Genomic DNA, 16,475 nt, shown 5'->3' with positions numbered 1-16,475 from the left:
CCACTTACTACTTGTTTAAATTTGTTTTGCTAGCTGCACCACAATACGTTGAGTTTTGGGGGAGTTTGTTCTTTGACCCCACCTCAAGAGAGAGAGTGATGAGCATTTTTTTTATTGATTATTGATGGGATAAAATTTTCTCCTCAAATTTCCTCATAGAAAAATGAGGATTTTAGAGAGAATGAGGAAATCTTTTTTTCCTCATTGTTGGCAATCCTCTTACTGTTGCTTGAACTTAAAAGCAGATTTCTTATAACATTGAATAGACAAAAAAAAGATAGATGATGCTCAAAGATTTCCTTAGATTTGTAGGTGTGCATTATCTCCCTAATCTTAAATTGAAGAATGATAAAAAGCTAATAAGGCTTGTACAATATTACTCATCATACAGGCCAGGCTTCTACAATCTTTTGTATCCTTATTCTTTTTTGAATGCACATTCGAGCTTTTACGCTATTCATCCACCATCCCTTGATCATCGATTTGTTATGATTTTTAAGCAAAGAGCTATGTATATTGTCATGTGAGGTTTTATTAGCTTGTCTCGTTATATACTTTCAACATATCAGGTACAAAGTAATAGTTTACTAATTGGTGAAACTTTGATATTGCAATAAACAAGAAGTTACTGTGCTAATTAATTAGTAATAGACAAAACTTTAAATAACGATTTACATTCATGCTAGACAGTACAACTCCTTTTAAATGGAAAAGGATAGGCAGGGAAGATAATAAACCCATCTCAAACAAATACAAATAACATACATTCTCGACATTTTGCTTAGGTGAGTTATATTCAAAGAATAGCCCTTGAGATTGATCGATTTTACCCATCTATACGACAGGTATCATCACAACTCAAGAGCAGAGGGGATCTTAATCATCTTATACAATACAGATATATTGTTACAGAGGATCATGATACAATGATACATATATTTGAGACCTTAATTAGAAAGGCTTTTGTCCTAGGACATTACCATGAGGATCATAATTACAACTAATAAAAGTATACCCATTATAACAAATAACCTTGGCACATCCAACTCTTTTACTTTGCTTCCAAATAATCTGTGTATAATGCAAGCATTCCTCCCCTTGAGCACATGTATTAGTGTAATAATTGTAGAATCTATACTCACCCGCCCAATACGCCACCGCGTCTTCGGCGCCCCATTGCCTCCCGGTACTCCCCCAAAAGAGGTTTTCCCCGTAATCGGAACCCGAATGTATCATTGCGCAATCGCCTTGCCTTTGGTGCGCCCACCACCGGGCGTAGCTTGCTAGTTGTTCACTCCATTTTAAGGGTGGCAAGCCTAGTCTTGCTCTAACCTTGTTGTGTGGTATTAAGTATTGGTTTATTGTATCCTTAGAAGTTAAAAGCCTTCTATTTTCTAAGCCTAAACATTGTTTAGGCAATGAAGATAATATAAATAATGTTGCCAAGAAAAAGTAAGCAATTATTAGCTTAGCTACCATTGGTTGAAAGAATTGAGAAGAGAATGTGCGTTACTTTATGGTTTTGGTATGGGTATTTGATTATCAAATTTTGGTATATATATAGTAGAATTTCTATGTTATAAAGAATAAATAAATAAATTATTGAGGAAATAATTTTTCTTTTTATTGAATTTGAGGTTACAAATAATTGTGATTAGCAAGTTGTAATCGAAGTTTATATAATAATAATGGAGTAAAGTTAGTTGTTAAATGAGCCAATTTCCCATGTTAGGGAGCGAATAAAAAGGGAATAACATGTTAGAGAAAAAAGTTGCTATTTTTTCTTAACTTACATAACTGATTGCTTGATTAGTGAATTTATTTACATAAACAAATTAGTAAAAGTGGCAAAATATTGGTGGATGAAAATGGATTTTGGTTGCATTTAATTGGCGTTATATTTAGGTAAAGTAATTAATGAAGATATGAATTATGATGTCAGGATTTAGGACTGGAAATTCAAGGGAATGGCATGTGAACATGTGCATAGTTACTTTTTTGCTCATAATAATTTGGAATGGGGTGTCGGTTGAATGTTGAACAACATGAGTTACATGATTTCAGTTAGAACGCTCTGCTGAAATTTGTTTTGTGCATACTAACGAATGAAGTAATCCGATTTATAGAGGCGGCAAATGAGATGTTGAGATTGAATTTGGTTTGGGTTATATTATGTAATAGTCGATTGGATTGAGTTTAGTTAAGATTGTATAAAGTGATAGTCAATTGGTTTAGCATTTGTTTGGGTAGGATTTGATTGAGTTGGGAATACGCTGAATTATTATGTGTCTTGTGGCACTAGATTGGGCTGACTTGTGGTATGACTGTATGACGCTGAGCTAGATGACAAATCATGTAGAAATAACTAAAAGTTGGCTTAGATGAAAGCACAACAAGGTTTCACATGCATGAGGCTCAGTCTCATCTGAATTGCTCACAACATGATATGTGTTTAATAAATTAGATAGTTTATTATAAAATGTTAGATTTGTTCTTGAAACAAGCTCATCTTTTTTGGTCAATTTTGAGACATTGTAGAGCAATTTGGGTTTGAGTGGAATAATTTTCAATGAAGGCAAAATTTGGCTGGCCTTCTAATTGCATGTTTATGGTAGCATGCAATGAACAAATACTAAAGAAATTTCACATTATTTAAACTTGTAAAGCTTGTAATGTCATGAAGTCTTTTTTTTTTCATCACTCTCCACTTTAAATAAGTTCGATCATGTCTAATAAAAAAATCGCAATTTATTTAGTTACACACAAGTTTGAGTCGATGGACAATTAATAAAATATATTATTAATTATTGAGATGTGAAACTAATACATCTATTTACTTTATATAACAATTCGAATTAGATAAAAAAAATATCATGTTAGAAAGATTACAATTGTTATATATAAATACTCAACCTTGTTAGAATTTAAACAAAGACAAAGGGATCGGAAGACTACTCAATAGACACACACTTAGATTTAACATTCTTAGCAAATTTTATATGTATTAGGTTCTCCAAATTCTTACATTATCTATTTTTATATATTTTGTGTCGTCTTGGTAACAAAATGACATAATGATCTGATCCCTAAATAGAGTAAATTTTAGCCATATAATTCCTTTTTTTGTTTAGTTCAATACAAAAAGTTTCTTTTTTCAGAAAGTATGTTATTATTTTGAATCTTACATTTAATTATAGTATACAATTGGAATTTTAATATTGAAACTATGTTATCCAACCTAAAATCATATAGTTAGAAACGATAATTTGAAAGAGGATTCGAACAAAACTAATGAGGTGTGCCTGATCTAAGACAGTAGTTGGTTGGGAAAACCGGAAAAAACGACTCCTAAATAAATAAATTGAAGAAATGCCTTAGGCTGTAATGTCAACTCTGTTCAAGTAACTGGCAAACTTTTTATTATTGTTGAGCGGAGTAGTTTTATTGGAAGAATTCTGTTCAAGTAATTCCATAATATATGTTACCAAATTAAGGTTGGTCTAGTGGAAAAGATTGTACCTTCCACCCTTGAGCTTGGGGGTTTAAATGTTCAATTCTCACTAGAAGCACTTTGAGGGAAAGGACCCCTTACCCTTACCCATCCCCTTCCCCCTTCACTCTCAAAGTGTCTGACCCGCAAATACCAAACCAAAAAAATTGCGAGGATTGAGGTTCGATCAGGGTTCTTACCATAAAAATAAAATAAAATAAAAAAACCATAATATATGTTGATGAAATAATGACCCTTCATATAGTAGTTATGTATAATACGCCGTAATATTATTTGTTTCTATTTAGATAGGTGACGATACATGTGTTTGAGGTTAAGTTACACCCTCTTATATAAAAAAGATAACATGTTCATGTGTAGATTATGTGAGTAGTTAAATTTTAGAAAGTACAAATGTGGGTACCGGGTACATATAATGGATAATGCGAGGAGGAAAATATTAAAATTTTAGGTGAATTTTCTAATGCCTTATATTTTATGAAGTATAAATTAAAGGATTTCGAACCTTTATCTTATTCTATTCATTTTTTTTTTTACTTATATAGAAAAAATAAGATCAGTAAGATATATAAGTTTTTTGATACATTGTCCATCTTATCTTAACTCATATCTGCTTATACTCTATTCATTTAATAAGTAATTTAACGGCTTATTTTTCTAGTTTAAGCAATGCAATGGCTTATTACATTCAAAATAAGCTGAATGAGTTAAGATCAGTCCAATTAATGTTATTCCATTCAGATAATTGAAAATTGGATGAATTAATAATGCTCTCTAAATTTAATAATCAATTATCCTTACTTTAATGTAAAATCCGACATGATGCTCTTGTATGTGATTCAACCTCTATAACGAAAGTGGATAATAATTCCCAACTATATTCTACTCAGAAGCTCAAAAGAACAAGATCATAGTGTGTGATACCTTTGTTTTATCCCAAAAGATTTTATCTATCGATGTTTTCAATGAGGCAATATATAATTAATACTCAATTAAAATATGAACATCTTTGTTAAAAAAAAAAAAAAATTTGGACATTCAAAGCTAGGATACTGTTATGGTCAAAAACAACGTATACATTCACTAGCATCTCGTTTAAATTTAATGCTCAGTAATTTTTTTTCTTGCCACCCCTATGCACTAGCTCGATCACCTATGTAATATCAATGTTTAACAGTAGTAATTGTACATAAACACACAAGTTATCAGTATTTCTTTCTCCCTCTATATTGTACAAAGTCTCATTTCCATAATTCTTCGAAATTTTTTAATAAGCGTAACACATTCGATCTACATCATGTTTGATACATACAAATACCCGTGTTAAATAAAGTAAACGGACAAAATAACTAAAAATAACTTAGTGTTTAGGGTAAAAATACCCTAAAACACGTGGCCCAATAAAGGCCTGCCACGTGTCAAGCTTGCAACGGTCAGCAAAGGCCCAATCCCTTTGTGACACGTGTCATTGTACCCTAATTGAGGTACAGTTCTCCCTACTATAAATAGTAAGGGCGGACCTCATTAATGGGGATCGAATCATTTTCCCACAAACCAACAAAACACAAATCCCTTTGCAAACGCTCTCAAATCGAGAAGCATTTATTGTCTTATTTCCATATTTAGAAAGAGACTAACTTAATCTTCGGAGGCGGAACACCCCAGCCCCAGCCGAAGTATTCCGTTATTTGTGCAGGTACCGGCGAAGAAAGGAGCATACTAGGAAATTGTAACTCTCCCATAGGACACATAAAAAAACCCCAAACACTTAGCACCAATAGGGCAATAACATAACACGACTCTCTTATCAATGTTTAAATTATATTAGCTAATTTGTTCATTCACCTCTTTTAATCAATTTTTATTTTTTGAAACATTAATCACCTTATTTTACTCAAATAGTTGAAATTGGACATGTTCCATTAGCTAGTCAGCATAAGAATATATGCTAACACGGTTACAACACGAATAAGAACAACACCGCTTCCAAGATTCAATTCAATCCTAGCTAGTTTGTGTCTATCTTTGTGAATTGAGAATCTTCTAGACTCACCTTCAAACCTTCCAGATTATTTCTTCCCATTAACAAATCCATCATATTATACTATACATATAGGAAAACTTCAATAAAACAGTAAAAAAATTAACTCGTTACTACATTGGAATACTTGAAAAATAAATCAAACAAAACTTGACCATCAAATTCAAATATCATTATGTGTTTGGTGTTTATTGTAGATGAAGACGAGAAGGTGATCGGGCGGTACGCAGCAGGCGGCGCGTGCCCCTACTGCGGAGGTCAAGTCCAGGCTCTAGATGTTGAGAAAGCATGGCGTTTGTGGTACGTCCCTTTGTACACCCGTACCAAACGCAAGTTTCTTTGCTCTTTTTGTAATCGCCCTTTGATCATTCAATATCCTTGAATATTGTTCATGTTTGCATATAATTGTAATTGTAAGCATCATTATAGTATACGATTAAAACGAATAATAAAATGTTTGCTCTTTCCCTCGAAAACTATATATTCCGAAGTACTTTGTATATGCATGATTATATATTACAGTATATGTTAGTTTTTGTGTGTTTGTAAAATTGTAAATTGATGAAGTATTTGTAAATGTAGCCGATATTCAATTTATGGAGGAATGTTGATGATGTTTCATGTTTGTAAATAAGTGTGATCATAAGCATTATTATAGTGTACAGATAATAAAATGTCCGCTCTATTTTTCCCTCACAAACAATAAAAAGAATACGAAAAATTATTATGTTATTAGGTAAAGTTTTTGTGTATTTGTACATTGAACTAAATATGTAGGCAATAATGTATGCATCAAAAATATATGTAGCAATAATGTAGCTCATATTCATTTTGAGGATAAAAGGCAGAAGGTGGCGTCGCCCGGACTTCAACCGGAGACCTTCAGTGTGTTAGACTGACGTGATAACCAACTACACCACGACACCTTCAACGGCAAGTTTTGTGTTTTTTTTAAGTACTTTTTATTAATTCCTTTCTTAAAATTAGATCCTCTTAGAAATGATAAAAAAATCCCGAGGTTTAAGCGCTTAATGAACAAGTTGATTGTTTGTACAGTCAATACTTTCCAATTGTAGAAGTTTCATTATATTACTTAGGTTATTGGGGAGATTAAACCTTTATTAGAGTTGAGTGTTAATTCGGTGTAAACTAACTTTGTGGTTGCCTCTAAAATACGTCGATATCTAATGGCCTGGACTTTACTACTTAATTGGTAAGCTAATTCCAATATATTATGTTGTTGTACACTTGCACAAATGCCAAACATTGAGGTGAAAGGTATCGCAAAGTTTGTTGAAGAATAGACCTTCCAAGTATGATCATATGTAAGTGTCCTACATTGGTTGAAAAATATAAAGTTAATCACTTTATAAGGCTAAGGCCTAAGGGGCTACTCTTCCTACTGCCATATGGTTTTGGGATGGAATCTCCTTTGGACTTGTAAAGTGGATCGGACTCTCTCTCTTGATTTTCGGGTGCGGCCCAGCCCGTTATTTAACAAAGTTGTCTTTTAATATGAATAAAGCAAACAATGGGACTACCTGGTTTGAATAGCATTCAAAATTAACTATAATCCGATTTGGGGGTTTTGTTATATACATCAAACAGTTACAAGATCATTTAGTGCGAGTAATTCGGGAGAAAATGAATATGAATGCATTTTTCAAGATCTTGAATATAATCTGGACCTCATACACAATTAGAGAAATTTGGATAAAACAAAGCTTGTTACATGAACATAACTTACATAAGTTTAAGTTTGCTAACTATTGCAGATTTGTAGTATTGTGGTTTTGCAGCCCTCTTATTCTGTTATCTCATGATTCTCATTGTGATGCCATCTTTCTGAATGAATAAATAAACAAGTAAATGTCACGAATTAGGCCTGCCACTTGCTTGTTTGACCCATTGCCAAAACTCAGGGCCCTTGATCATTCTGGCGTTGGCCCAAATACTTTTTGTGTAATAGCCACGATTTACTCGAAACAAATTTTGATGATAACACGACTAACATCAATCCAAATAAACAAGGTGCACCTTATTTTTGGGAGCTCATAAGTTAAGATAATACTTCGTATGAATTCTTGTTTTTTTTTTTTTTTTTCCGCTTCCACCTTATCGGATATGTCACACTCCAAATAACTCGCAAAAATGGTAGTATCACACTATCACTCGTATGATGGTAATGCGGTTTTAATACGAGTTAGTATTACAAACCATATCTCATCTCCGAATGATGGGTGCGAAAATAACAGAAAGGAAATAAATAGCTTTACACCTGATAATTATGAATGATATATAGTCCAGGGAAGAATAATGAAATTAGAAAATTAGGATCCATTGATTGTTAGTTGTCTTCATATGATGTGACATTCATTCAATGGTGCCATATTAGCCTAATTCATCTACTTTATTTACTTGAAAATTCAAGATTTTTTCTACAACGCTAAATTATATGTTTGAGAACTAAGATGGTATTGAAGATCAAGGGAAATAACTTGTCATGGAAAAGATATATTTTCTTGTATCAATCATTGAAAAGATAGCACCCTTACTGTGATTAGAGATGGCAATGGGTTGGGTCTGGGTCGGGTCTACCAAGACCCAGACCCAAACCCGGAATTTTGGAGGTAGACTCAGATCCGACCCAGACCCACTGGGTTTAAAAAAATCAGACCCAGATCCATTGGGTCTAGCGGGTCTCGGGTCTAAAACGGGTCCAAAACGGGTCTAGCTATGATTTTTATTAATTTTTTATAATCTTTTATATATATTATAAGTTTATAACTATACTAGTACTTGAAAACAATAAAAGATGCATTAAAAAAATTTGTTCATATTTTTGACACACAAATAATTTGTTCATTAAAAAGTAAAGACAATGCATGAAAAAAAAAAAATCTTACAAACTAAGTTTATGGCTGCTTGTTGACTTTCTCTAAAGTCTATCTTCTCAACCTCTAATTACGTAGTACTCCGTATATTATTAATCTAGTATATCTGAGTAAGTGGTTTTTTTTAATAGGAAAAATTGGCCGCAACAGCACCAACTATGACAAAGGTGCGTGCAGTAGTACAACCTTTCGATGGTGCACTCCACATCACAAACTATGCACTTGGGTGTAAATACCAGCATAAATCATAAATGTCACCAACTAAACTCAGATTTTATTGAAAAGTGGAATTTTCGTTTAATATTTTTAATGCTTTTTATACATAATCTAATATATTTTTATTTAATTCCATCCTACTTGATTTTTCATCTCACTTGACTATGTAGTCTTCACTTCCATTATTGATTGTTTTCCTTTAAACATTACTTTTCAACCTCCATCACTAAAGGGATTATTTCAAAAAGTTTTCGCAATTATTTTCCTTCGTTTGCTTCTTCGGTTACTTTTTTTAACATCTCACGTGATTGTCTTAGTTTCCTCTTCCTGTATTTAATTTTATTCCTTTAAATTACTATCTCTCTCAACCTCCACCATTAAAGTGGTCTACATTGAAAACCAATATAATCAATTTGGCCTATCCTAAAATCTTATTCTGAAATTGTTTTCGAAAAATTAAGTATTTTGAAACATTTTGTGGGCTTGCATGGTATTAGAAATAGACTTTTTTTCCTAAAATTTAGAGGAACGAACGAAATGATTTTCGGATGATTTGCTTATATTTATCAACTTAGTATTTGACTAATGGAGGGGGAGAAGTAACTAAATCAATCACATGAGATCGATATATTAAAAAAAAAAAAAAAAAAAGTAATTGATGAAGCGAACAAAAAAAAATAATAGTGAAATTTTTTGAAGGAATTCGCTTTAATGGTGAAGGTTAAAAAGTGTTTAAATGAAAATATTTAATAGAAGTAAAGGCTAACTTAGTCATGCGTAATGCAAAATCAGGTAAGTTTAAAAAATATATAAACAATAATAAAATAATGAAGATTTCACTTTTCCCATGAAATCTTAGTTCATTGGTATCATTCATATTGTTATGTGGACCCAAGTACATATTTTGTGATGTAGATCGCACCCTTGAAAGGTTGTGCTGCTACACGTACCTTTGTAATAGTTGGTGTTGTTGCGGCCAAATTTTCCTTTTTAATAATATTATATCTGATATATATTTATTAATTATAAAAAAAATAAAAAATGGGTTCATGAGTCAGATGTGGGTCGGATCTGGGTCTACACTTTTTGGACCCAAGCCCAAACCTGACCCATTAAACTTAGACCCAGATCCGACCCAGACCCATCAGGTCTAAAAATTAAGGATCCATACCCTAAAATATGGGTCGGGTCCAGGACCCATTGCCAATTTGCCATCCCTACCTGTGGTTAGGGCTGGCAAAAACTGACCCGACCCGAAAATAGCGGGTTAGGGTTGAGAATTTCGACACTAAAACTTAAATGGGTTGACACGAACCCGACCCGAAATTAAATGGGTTAGGTTAAGGTTGAAAATTTCAACCCGAAAATGATCCACGTAACCCGAAATTATTTTCGGGTCAAAATAAGGTCGGGTCAACCCGAACCCGACCTTATAACCCAGAAAAAAGTCTTTTTCAAAAAAAAAAATTCATTTTGATAATTTGATGGCCCAAGCCCAATTGAAAGTTTGAAACCTAGAAAAACATAAAATCCTAAAAATAACTATCAGCTGTTTTCACTCATATTTTCACATTTTCTCTCTCTTAAAACTTCTTAGTGTTCTGGATTGTTCTCACTCTTTCGTTCTCAACTTCTCCCTCTTCTCACTGAGTCTGAAAACCCTAATTTCGTTCTCAACTTCTCACTTTTCTTACTCTTCTCACATTTTTGTCCTCTAATCTTTCGTTCTCACTCCTCAACGTCTGAAAGGTAATGTTTATTAATTGTTTTTGTTTTCGTTTCGTTTTTGTTTTGGATCTCAAGTTCTGATTTCTGAATTTTCCATTCTCGTTTTTTTTAATCTTCAAATCTTCCTCTCCTTCAAGCCGTCAAACCTCAAAGGTAATTTTGTGTTTCCGTTTCGTTTTTTTTTTTAAATTCAGTTTTTGTATTTGATTATTGTTGTTGTTCTTGCTTGATAATAGTCTTAATATGCCTAAAATTTGTGTTGTTAATTTCTGTTGTTGATTGTATTTTTTTTACACGGGGAAATGGTAGATTTGTGTTGTTTTGTTGTTTATTATGCTCGATCTAAGAGTAATGATGATGGGTTGTTCATATAACGTATGATTTTATAAAATTATAAGTGGAACGAAGTTTATTTGACTGAATATTTTTATGTACAATCAGAGTTAGAGACTGATTGCTTTGTAAATTTCTAGCACAATAATCCAATTTTTCCTAATCAATTTTACAGCAAGAATATATCTCTATGACATGCATTTGATTTTTTTAATTTTTAGTTCTGATTTAGATTATATCTCTAGCTTGTTGTTGTTGACTTGTTGTTTATTTTATATTGTTGTTCTTGTCCAAATAATTTCTGATTTTTAGGTTTAATTTTTTTCATGTTCATTTGATCATTTCTGTAGTTTATTACTCTATTTCTGTATTATATTTTGCAAGTTTATGAGAATGTAATTATTGTGTATTTGTATTACAAGTCAATTACTAATTACTACTAGATCAATTTTTGTCTCTTGTTTTAAATGTTTTATTTTGTTATAATTTTTGGCAGTAATTATGGATGCCGATGTTCAACAACTTTCTTCCGGGGAAGAGGAGGAGATTGACTCAACAACAAAAGACAAAGGAAAGGGTAAAAACCAGAAAACTTCTTCTGATAAACCTCGTGTGATTCTTACTGGTAAGAAATGTCAACATCAACTTTCTTCTGATGTTTGGGTGCATTTTGAGTTTTTAGACGAGCCTGATGAAAATGGTAATCTAATTTGCAAATGTACAAAGTGTGGTATACGCTTTAATGCTGATAGTAAGAATGGAACTGGGAATCTTCATCGTCATGTGAAAAATTGCCAACGATGGTCTTTTAGGGATGTTGGTTAAATGATATTAGAGAAAACATCCTCTAGTTTAGGAAATAGATTGCGTGAATTTGATGCTAATTATTTCCGTGAATTATTATCTCTTGCTATTGTGGAGCATGATATGCCATTTCAGTTTGTAGAGTTCAGGGGTTTTAGGAGATGTTTTAATTATTTGCATCCTGATTTCAAACCTGTCACTCGAAATACTATCAAATCTGATGTTCTTAAGATGTATAAAAGAGAGAAAGAAAAATTAAAAGCGGTTTTGGGCTCAACTTGTAGTAGAATTGCATTGACTTCTGATTGTTGGACTTCTATAACCACTAATGGTTATATTTCATTAACAGCTCATTATGTTGACAAGTCTTGGTGTTTGCAAAAAAAGATCTTGAACTTTTCTTACATTAGTCCTCCCCCGTACAGGAATTCATTTATGTGATCATGTGTATGGTTTGTTAGAGGAATGGGGTATTCAAAAAAATATTTTTTCAATTACATTAGATAATGTTTCTTCAAATGATGTTTTTGCTGAAAATCTAAAAGGGGAACTTGAGTTGATTAGTGGTGGGGAATTTTTTCATGTAAGGTGTTGTGCTCACATTCTTAATTTAATTGTTCAAGATGGTTTAAAAGAGATTGATGAGGCTGTGTATAAGATTAGAGAGAGTGCCAAGTATTGTAAGAGTTCACAAGCTAGGAAACAAAGGTTTTTAAGTTGTGTATCACATGTTGAAATTAAATCTACTAGAATTTTACAACAAGATATTCCTACTAGATGGAATTCAACTTACATGATGCTTGATTGTGAATTGTATTTTAAAAAAGCTTTAATTCACTTTCAAAAAGTTGATGCCAATTATGTGCATTGTCCTTCTGCCGAAGAATGGGGTAGAGTTGAGAAAATATGCAAGTTTTTGAAAGTTTTCCATGATGTCACACTTGCCTTTTCTGGGACCAAATATCCAACTTCCAATCTCTACTTTCATTGAGTCTTGCAAGTTAGGTTGTTGTTACAAAGTGAAATGAAAAGTTCAGATCTTTTTATGCAAAAAATGGCTTGTAAGATGTATGAGAAATTTGGAAAGTATTGGTCAGAATTTAGTACATTTATGGTTGTTGCTGTTGTGTTGGATCCACGATATAAGTTGTAATGTGTCAATTGGGATTACATGAGGATATATGGTCAACATAGTGTTGAATATGAGCTTAAGTTTTCTAAGGTTAAGGACGCTCTACGGAGGTTGTACGAGGCTTATGCATCTTGTCATTCTTCATCAAGCAAAGCTATTCCCACTACTAATGCTTCCAATGCTGCAAATGAAGCTTCTGATGATTTTATGATGGTAAACAACTTTCTGATGCATTTACCTTTATTGCAAGTGAAACAAATCCTGATATAACTCAGTAGCTTTTAGTTTGCATCTTTTAAGTTTCCTCTTATGCTAAACCATGCCTGACTGCCTTTCACAAGATTGTATGAAATTTACTGTTAGTAATCCTAAATTTCTGATCTATCTGGATGGTTTGGGCCAGATTGTCAATGGCTAGATTGTCAGCTTGTATAATCTGAATTTATTGTATTATAATCTGATTTTTATTTTCTGATTTTTTGTGTCATGCTACTCATGTAATCTAATCTTGGTATATAGGATTTTGATAGTTTATCTATGGAGCAATCAAATCTGAAATTGATATGTATTATGAGGAGCCCTTTATCCCTCGAGGCACCGACCTTGATATTTTGTCTTATTGGAGAACTTGTTCGGTCCGATATCCTATATTAGCTAATATTGCTAAGGATGTTCTTGTTGTCCCCGTATCAACCGTGGCCTCCGAATCAGCATTTAGTACTGGGAGTCGGGTGCTTGATTGTTATAGAAGTTCTTTAAAATCAGAAACGGTGGAGGCTATAATTTGCTTAAGGGATTGAGATTTTGGGGAAGGTAATAAATGAGTTAATTTACAAGTAATGAAGTAATACAATAATTCTAACTTCTATTTTTAGTACATGTGTTGATTGTAATTTGCTATCTTTTCTTGTAGATAATATGGATCCTCAAATGGCAATGCTATGTGGATCCGTTATGAAGCTTAAGGTGGGGGACAACGATGACACACCACAAACCTCGCCGGAACTTGAAGAATTTGATGAGAATGGTTCTTCGAACATTGTTTGAGTCATGAAGACTATTAAGTTTATTAAAAAACATTTATTTCTTTTTAGTTGTGGTTTGTAATTTGTTAAGACTATTTTGGTGTGTAATAGTTAATTAGGCATTTTAGACTTAACTTTATTTGGTTTTCTTGAAAATTTGAAGTTTAGAAATCAGGTTTGAAAACATTAAGTAAATAAATCAGGTTTTGTTAACTGTTTGAAAACACAAAATCTGGCTAAAAATTAGTTTATTCAGGTAAAAAAAAAATTAAAAAAAAATAACAAAAATCAGGTCAAATCAGGTTGTTTTCGGGTTGACCCGAACCTGAAAATATCAGGTTCAGGTTGGGGTTTTCAACCCGAAAACTTAAATGGATCAAGTTCAGGTTGGGGGTTTTCTGACCCGAAACCCGAAAACCCGAACACGAACCCGACCTGATCCGTTTGCCACCCCTGCCTGTGGCTGTGGTAGGAGGGGCACCCCCCATATTAATATATATATATATAAAAAAAAAAATCATTGAAAAGATAGGAGAGCATATGAATTCTTCACTTACAAGAAAAATTTAAGCTAAATTTCCTAATGATGCCTTTATAATTCATATTTATAAATATATTTTCCTATCTTCCCTTTGGCTTTTGGTTTTGTTGCATAGATTAGGGATCACTATAGAAAAGCTCCATTTTAAAAACCTTATCCTACTTTATCAAATCACTGGTATTTATATATATAATTGACGCAATCAATCTAATACAATCAGGATATCTTACATACGAGTGTATTTGTATACAACTTGTTTATCCCTCTTGATTCTTACAGCTTCGATTCCAAACCACATAAAACTACACCAATCCCTAAACACCAAAAAAGAAAAAAAAAACACCAGTGTCTAATAACTTTCAAAAGAAGGGATAAGAAAATGAATGAAAGCCAAAAAGAAGAGGTAGGAAAGAGACTTAATAGTTTAGAAGCAAATAACGAATATGCGATAGTTAGTTGAATAGTTCCTTAGTCTTTGGGACAGGTGGCTGCTTCTTTTGTTTATGTCTTTCCAAAATGTTTACATCGACAATTACCATTTTATCAATTATCATCAATAATACAAAGGGACCACCTCAATCATGATTAATCCCATTTACTTTATCCTTTCAACTTTTTTTTTTTTTAATTATATATAAATATATATAATGGTGTCTATTTTAGGGTAAAAATAATAGTATTGTAACATTTGTAAGAGAGAAAATACATATAAAGAAAAAAATAGAAATGGATATTGTCACCCCATACAAGAAGCCAAAAAAAAAAAAAAAAAAAAAAAATTGCTATCTTTATGGGTGTATCAAAATTAATTTTAAGAAAGAATGATACCGTGTTAGACCATTATTATGTTCACAAGTGTAACAACTAAAAACTTTGCGTATCCATTGTTACAGTGCGAACATTAAAAAATATACTATTTTATTCACCTTATTTTCACTTATTTCAACTCTAATAAGTTCACGATAAAATATAAAAACTTCAACCATAAGTTTAAGTTTTTGGTTGAGATAGTCTTTCAACATGGTTTCAAGAGCCAGCGTGATACAAGTGCGAGTTTGAATCTCATCCACCACTCCTTTCAAAGTGGAATATAAAATGCTGGGTATGACGGGGCACATGCTACATTCACACTTTAAGTCCAATGGGCTCTCATGTGAGGGGGCATGATAGAGTATAAAACATATTCTAGGATTTCAACCAGAAAAAATAAGTTCAAATAAGGGTTACCTAAGTTCAAATTATAACTAAAATAAGGTGTCGTTTGATTCACAACTTCACATGGAAATTAGAACTTTCCATGAATTGCAAATTTATGGGAATTAAATTCCTATAATTAAATTCATGGAAATTCCCTAAAATTGTTTGGTTAACAATGAGGGAAGTAACTTTTTATGGGAATTTCTACTTACCTAGGGGGATTAGGTAAGTGAATTCCTACATCTTTTGGAAACTCAAAATTCCAAAGAAGTCCCACTTCCCCCATTTCACCAAATTTTTGTCAACCAAACAACACACAAAACTTGCAATTTCTAAAAAGTCTCACTTCCCATGTTTTTTTTTGTCAAACAAATAAGCCTCAAGTTTTAATAAGTTCAGATAAGTTAAGTTAAGTTCAAATAAGTAAAAATCAGGTGAATAGATCACACCCATATAAAATACTTCATAACATATACTTCTTCTGTTCCAATAATATTGCAACAAGGATGAAATTACGCATCCTAATGCACATTTTATATTTTTAATATCTATAATTGTATAAGAGTAAAAATTATAAAAAAGTTGATATTGTAAAAGTATTTTATGAGACGAATCTAACAAGTGCAAAAGTCTCATTATTACAAATTATTGGAACAGAGGAAGTATATAGTATAAATTGATGAACAGGCTCAAGTGTCCACTTTATAAATCTATGGAGATTCATCAACTTCCACCAAAAAAACATATAACAATGAGGAAAGTAGCCTCATACCCTTATAAAGTGAATACAATTTTCTCTTTTCTTCAATGTGGTTACATATCTCAATACTCACTTTTATTTTTACACTCGATTAATATGGGATAACACTTCCACTCACATGTGAATTTGCTTATGGATTCAACATAAATTCATATGTTAGGACTCACAAGTAATCGCTTTTTAATTCATGCCAATGTGCCTGAGGACGTTTAAAAGATAGATAGTATAATTAATTCCTTAAAAATGGAAAGTTTTTCATCTAAACATACAAAGACTAAAGCCACACTGAATTA

At 32.3% G+C, this 16,475-nt stretch overlaps 1 protein-coding gene, 1 long non-coding RNA gene and 1 other non-coding gene across 3 annotated transcripts; 2 read left to right on the top strand and 1 right to left on the bottom strand.

Moving 5' to 3' along the window:
- Positions 1-5,288: 5,288 nt before the first annotated feature.
- Positions 5,289-6,019, top strand: LOC110710379. The gene has a single exon (XM_021888670.1). The coding sequence runs from the start codon at positions 5,728-5,730 to the stop codon at positions 5,932-5,934; it is 207 nt and encodes a 68-aa protein (XP_021744362.1). The 5' UTR covers positions 5,289-5,727; the 3' UTR covers positions 5,935-6,019.
- A 385-nt stretch (positions 6,020-6,404) lies between these two features.
- TRNAV-AAC lies at positions 6,405-6,478 on the bottom strand. The gene has a single exon. It is a non-coding gene; the product is annotated as a tRNA-Val (tRNA).
- Positions 6,479-9,920: 3,442 nt separating this feature from the next.
- LOC110710317 lies at positions 9,921-14,565 on the top strand. Its single transcript, XR_002509149.1, has 5 exons — positions 9,921-10,411; positions 10,528-10,543; positions 11,220-12,872; positions 13,179-13,472; positions 13,573-14,565. It is a non-coding gene; the product is annotated as an uncharacterized LOC110710317 (long non-coding RNA).
- The last annotated feature ends 1,910 nt before the right edge of the window (positions 14,566-16,475 follow it).

Source organism: Chenopodium quinoa, unplaced genomic scaffold (genome assembly GCF_001683475.1).
Source record: "Chenopodium quinoa cultivar QQ74 unplaced genomic scaffold, ASM168347v1, whole genome shotgun sequence".
Classification (NCBI taxonomy): Eukaryota; Viridiplantae; Streptophyta; class Magnoliopsida; order Caryophyllales; family Amaranthaceae; genus Chenopodium; species Chenopodium quinoa.
This window is presented reverse-complemented; position numbering and strand designations above follow the sequence as displayed.

Bases quoted from the DNA above. Each gene is read 5' to 3' on its own strand.
- LOC110710379 (XM_021888670.1), top strand. From the start codon at position 5,728: ATGTGTTTGGTGTTTATTGTAGATGAAGACGAGAAGGTGATCGGGCGG.